Source organism: Pseudophryne corroboree, chromosome 4 (genome assembly GCF_028390025.1).
Source record: "Pseudophryne corroboree isolate aPseCor3 chromosome 4, aPseCor3.hap2, whole genome shotgun sequence".
Classification (NCBI taxonomy): domain Eukaryota; kingdom Metazoa; phylum Chordata; class Amphibia; order Anura; family Myobatrachidae; genus Pseudophryne; species Pseudophryne corroboree.
In genome coordinates this window covers 66,402,045-66,408,044 of record NC_086447.1, presented here as the reverse complement: position 1 = coordinate 66,408,044, position 6,000 = coordinate 66,402,045, and the positions used below count along the sequence as shown (strand labels likewise).

General features: G+C 45.2%; 1 protein-coding gene across 1 annotated transcript in view; it reads left to right on the top strand.

Annotated features, from left to right (window-relative positions):
* Positions 1–205: 205 nt before the first annotated feature.
* LOC134910834 (cytochrome P450 2K1-like) overlaps positions 206–6,000 on the top strand; it is a 66,970-nt gene continuing 61,175 nt past the window's right edge. Inside the window, exons 1-3 of the mRNA XM_063919218.1 lie at positions 206–394; positions 3,299–3,461; positions 5,813–5,962. Of these exons, the coding sequence (XP_063775288.1) occupies positions 218–394; positions 3,299–3,461; positions 5,813–5,962 (490 nt within the window). The 5' untranslated portion in view covers positions 206–217. The remainder of the gene's footprint in view (positions 395–3,298; positions 3,462–5,812; positions 5,963–6,000) is intronic.

Sequence of the window (6,000 nt, the reverse complement as noted above, 5' to 3'; positions counted from 1 at the left end):
AGTCACTTTTCTAATTTGTGCATTAGAGCTTTTGCTGGTGATATCGTTCCCTTTAAACTTCTTATGTTAGTAGTTATTATAATGAGATGTTTCCCAGTGCTGCTTTTTGGCAGCATCACACAGACAGTGTCACTGAGACAAAGGTGAAGCACAAGGGTTATATACAGCTGCCTTACAGGTGGCAGGCCCAGTCTGTCTCAGGTACGCTGATAACACAATGGATTTGGGGCTCTCTGTCGCTACGTACTTTGTGCTGATATTAGTGCTGTTATATATTCTGCACCAGTGGAATAAAACAAGCTCAGCAAACTTTCCTCCAGGACCGAAATGTTGGCCGCTGATCGGGAATTTACATATCATGGATTTAAGAAAACCGCACAAGACGTATTTAGAGGTAAGAGAACGTCATGCTATAGCAAGTGCTCATGTGACATATAATGCTACAATATGGAGGCGCTGTACTGTAATACTAAAATATCATTGTGAGTTAATAAAATATCTATATATACAGAGGTGCAGTATAGAGCTAACACTGGGAATCAAGATCACTTGTACTGATTCCAAAGAGTTTTCCAATCACATAAAGGAAACACATTGTACAGAAACTAGAGTTTGCTAACATCTAATAATATCACTATTAATCTTCATATACTGCATTATAATACCATGCTAGCCAATGTGATCACTTATTTCACTAATTAAATCTATATAAAACATTTTCCAGTCTCAGATAAAGTAACAATATCTAATAGGAGTGATTCAATTGTTTTAACATGCCCATCACGCCCTATCGCAGGTCACTTTAGCTGTGGGATATGCAATCGTTGTTCTGGCGCTGGATGCCCATTTCTTTATACCACTGTTGAAGGAAAAAGTTTGGCTTTTCACACAATTCTGCTCGCCCCCCTTCAGGAGAGAACCAGCAGAAATAAATAGGCACCCACGACATTAACATTTCAAACACTCTTTCTTAAACTTCATGTTCCCTGGACCACCTTTTGTAGCGGCTGAAGTACTATCATAACTGGCAGCACCCGCAGCACTAGTACTAGGTTGCTGCCCCTGCTCTTATGTCAACTAATCCATAACCATATTTTTATTTTTGTATTTTTTTACACACAGCGACTCACAGCACCTCTAATAATGGTGGCCCCTAATGAACATTATTTTTTGACAGGTTTATTTTATTTTTTAACATGGTGCCTGCAACTGAATACACAACACAGTGCCTCACAGTGCTGTTGCCCACAGCCCTTCACTGACACAGTCACAGCAGTGATGCCGCTCACAGACCTTCACTGACAGTCTGACAGTTGCAGCAGTACTGCACCCCACAACCCTTTAGTCTGACACAGTCACAGTAGTGCCACAGTAGTACAGCCTTCAGCCCACAACCACATTGCTGCAGCCCACAGCCCCACACCCTGCGCCTCCAATGTCCTGTGTGAAATGATGCCTGAATCACCAAGGGAGGGAAACCAAAATGCAAGATCTCACACCGGGATAATTATGTTTTTCCTCGTTTTGGAATCCTAGCATGATCACAAAACCCAGGCCCGGGCTCAGAACTGCTCGGCTTTGCAGGTAATTGTGCTAGCTTAGCAGAGGAGAGTGGAACAGGGTGGTCGTAAAGGGGGATGGGGTAAGAGAGGAGTAGCCACAGGGCAAGCTCGAAAACAGGGCTAGATGCGTCATCGCTTGGAGAGTGGTAAAATGGAGAGAGAAAAAGTACCAACCAACCAGCTGCTACAGTAACTGTCATTTTTCATACACAGCTTGTAACATGAGCTGGATGGCTGGTACTTTTTCTCTCTCCATTTTATCACTCTCCAGGTGGGATGTAATAATAGACATCGCCACCCAACGCCATGATACTAATCGCATATGTCCTCTGCGATCCCCAGCGGCTGCCTGACTTCTGGGTTTCGGCCTGGGAGTCAGTCTGCGCATGCGTAAAGTGACGGGGGCGGGCGAGGGGCATGCTGGGAGGGATCCGATCGGATCAACCACACCAGCACTGCGGAGAGAACCCCATAGGCTTCTATGGGTTGTCGCCAGAAAAAGCTGGCGGTCCCCTCCACGGCGCTGACCCGGCGGCTGGGGCATAGTACATTCTGAATTATTATTATTTTTCTATTCTTTGTTAATGTGTGATCAGCCAGTGGTCTATCAGACACACATGGCTGATCATGGTTTATCACCAAAGGCTACTCCGTGATCTGCTTTCCCAGCAGACAGGGATGACTGAGCTAGATAGACGTTAGTAAAAAAAAATATGCCCCTACTGTAAGTGTCATTAAAAAAATATTATATTTATTGATGCCATTAATAAAAACACAAATAGGTCTCTCACTTCTAAAGTAACATAAAATAAAAACAGGGAAAAAAGGAAAATTAGGGGTACTTGTAAGTTACTTTCAGCCATAAAATTCACTTAGCCTCTGTGATGTTTTGCGGCTAATGAATTCACCAGGGGCTATCCAATTAGCCCTGATACCCGGCAATTATCCGGAATTATGCTTTGTGTGCCTCAGGCATGCAGAGCATAATCCCAGGTAACCAGCACTCAGGGGGTCATTCCGACCTGATTGCACGCTAGGTTTTTTCGCTGCGGTGCGATCAGGTCTATGCACCGCAATGCGCAGGCGCGTCGTACGGGTACAAAGCGGATTGTTGCTGAGCGATGGATTTAACGCAGAAACCATTCGCACAGCCGTTCACAAGCAGATTTGACAGGAAGAAGGCGTTTGTGGGTGGCAACTGACTCTTTTCTGGGAGTGTTTGGAAAAACGCAGGCGTGTCCAAGCATTTACAGGGCGGGTGTCTGACATCAATTCCGGACACGAACAGGCTAAAGTGATCACAGCGGCTGAGTAAGTTCTGGGCAACTCAGAAACTGCACAAAACTTTTTTGTATCGCTCGGCTGCACATGCGTTCACACACTTACAAAGCGAAAATACACTTCCCTATGGGCGGCGACTAAAAAGTAGCTAGAGAGCGATCAACTCGGAATAACCCCTCAGAGCGGCAATAACACATGGGTCCAGGAACTTAACCCAGATCCCATGTGTTCTCGCCCAAAATTTGAAATTTTTCGGACAAAAAAAACTAGCTATTATTGGATGGCCCAATAATGACCATCGGCTGTCTCTATTAATTAAAATAATACGGCTAACCTACTGTAACAAATATCAAATCACTAGCTAAAAATAAAGTGTTGCTGCTTTTTCTCGTAGTAAGTTATTTTTTATATTTGTTGGGTTTTCTTGTTGTTAAATGCAATGTATTATACTATAGCTTGCAAAGACCTACGGCTCGGTGTTTAGCGTTCAGATGGGCATGAAAAAGATAGTGGTCCTAGCTGGATATGAGACAGTAAAAGACGCTCTTGTCAATCATGCTGAAGAGTTTGGCGAGAGGGGGAGAATGAAAATATTCAAGGACATGGACAAGGGAATGGGTGAGTCAGTTATTTATCATTATTTTGTTTTATTCAAAATTATTATTTAATGTACAATTAAGCAGTTTAAATAAATTATGTTGACCCCACCCAGGAGTGCCGAGAGGGGGGGTGGGGTCAATTACCCAGGCCCAGGTAAAATGCACGCCCTCACTGTATGTACTGGTTACTATATGCACCAGTCTGTTCATAAACTCTTTAAGAGAGGAACGGGGCCAGTGTGCAGTCTTTGATTGGGCCCCCGCCGCTCCAACGGTGCAGTTGTGCCAGAGTCTACTGCACATGCACAGGTCTCTGGGAACCTGGCACCCACGCTGCGTTCCTGGAGGCATTTCTATTGCCCATGCACGAATCACCAGCGGCCATTTTTCCTAGTGATATTTGATTCTCTGCAGCCAGCGCTGGGCAGACGGAGAGGTGAGTATAATTAAATGGGTGCAGGGTGTGCGGTGTGTGGGTCCCCCAGTGATTCTGAACCTGTATTAAGTAGGCCTGTTCAGGGCTGGATTAATTCTTAGGGGGGCCTGAGGCACTTAAGGCAGTGGAGCCTGGGGGAAAGGAGAGTGTATGTAAAGATGTAGCCATGCTCATCATTGCATGCATCATGGCAGCGATGGCGCAACTAATGTGCCCGCTACTGTGTGCACGTGTGTGCATACGCACACGCACTCATTGAAACCAATGGTGTGAACGCCCACCGCGGCCATTCACGGAGCAGCGCATTCACAATATGCTGAGATGCGTGCGCACGTGCATACACATCACAGCAACGATGAGTGTGGCTACATCTGTATATTACATTTAAACCAATGGTATATTAGATTTAAACTAATACTTAAATAATGCCTGGGTACTTAAAATACACATAGAAAACAACCTTAATATACACATACAGTAGAAAAGTAAAATCTTGCAAAAATGCAATAGCAGCAGCCTCTGTACTACTTACACACTGGGTCAGGACTCAGGAGGACATTCCACTCCTGACACCCACTAAGCCCAACCCCCAGGTTCTGATTGACCTACGGGCCATTCAGTCAAAGAACGGGGATGACGATTGGTTGGTGAAACCATCAATGGTCATATCTGGCAACCATCGATGGCTCCTTGCCATATATCCATCAATGGTAACCATCGATAGTAACAACACTGCTGGCCATTCGTAGATGGTGTGGAGAGACTGTAAGCCTAGGACTTCCTGTTCTGTGCTGGCTGGAGGCTGTCTCTGCAATCCCTGTCACAGTGTGTCTGGAGCAACCAGTTTTTACGCAAATTAATTAAGAAAAAACTGTTAGAGCCCTATATAAGTGCATGAACAAGAAGGCTCATAAACTTTACTCAGAAAAGACTGAGATTTCTGTCAGAAGGAATAGCTCCCTCATATGATGCAGTGACTATTTGTCTGCAAATCCAGCCTCCTTCTTAGGTAACAAAGGCAAGGTTGTGCGGGGGCTGAGGCCTGTGGCAGGGCCTTGGGAGCTGGGTTGGAGTCCTAGTTAGGGCAGGTGCATAGTTAGGTCTGGCAGGGTTTTAAGCCAGAGACTTAAGAGACTTGGCATATGGGCCCAGAACTTGGCGGTGGAATGGGCAGGGCCCTGAAATGGGTGTCTGTGCCCTTGGTGAGAACAATGACCTGGGGGTTGACAATACCCTGGCGGCTGGCTATTAAATGATGGACCTAGGAACTGGTGATTGGGGCCTGGAGCTGGCAAAAGACAGGCACACAGAGGTCACTTACCTGGTCTCACCACAGTCAGATCCTCACAGTATTTGGACTTTCCATGTGGCTCATTATCCCCACTCTCAATATGGAGATGCCTCCTTAAACTGCCAGGGGGAGGGTAAGTCTGAACCTGGGGATCTCTGTGTGTGGGGTCTGTGATGAATTAAAAGAGGAAAGAGGCGGGTCCATCTCTTCTCTTCAGAAAGTCTCAGTAGACTCCTTACCCACCGTGAGCGGCTCCAGATCTCTTCTTGCATATGGAGCAAGCCGATGATGGGGCATCACTTGCCTGGGGAGCCCACTAACATCTGTCATGCACTGCCCAGCCACCAGGTGCACCCGCAGTATTCGGAAGGCATGCTCCAAAGAGTAGATCAACCTAAGGACGCCATGACACATATGAAGCACAGCTGCACACTGTATGCTTGCAGGGACACGGAACTCTGGCTCTTGCATAACCAGGCCTCATTAATTGCCTTCAATTTGTGTTTGTTATTTTGCTTAATTTCCTTATTCATTTTTTTTTTTCATTCCTATTGTTGTATTATTGTTGTCTTTGCTGAAAATGACGTACTGTATGTGTGAATGTCTCTAATAAAATAAATGATGAAATATTTGAATATTTCAGGAATCGCTTTCTCGGAAGGCGAAAACTGGAAAGTAATGAGAAGATTTACAATAACCACATTACGTGACTTGGGGATGGGGAAAAGTACGCTTGAAGATAAGATTGCGGAAGAAAGTGTCCACCTAACTGACTATATTGCGTCCTTTAAAGGTACAGTACAGTATGATTGTCATAGAACCTCCATGTAT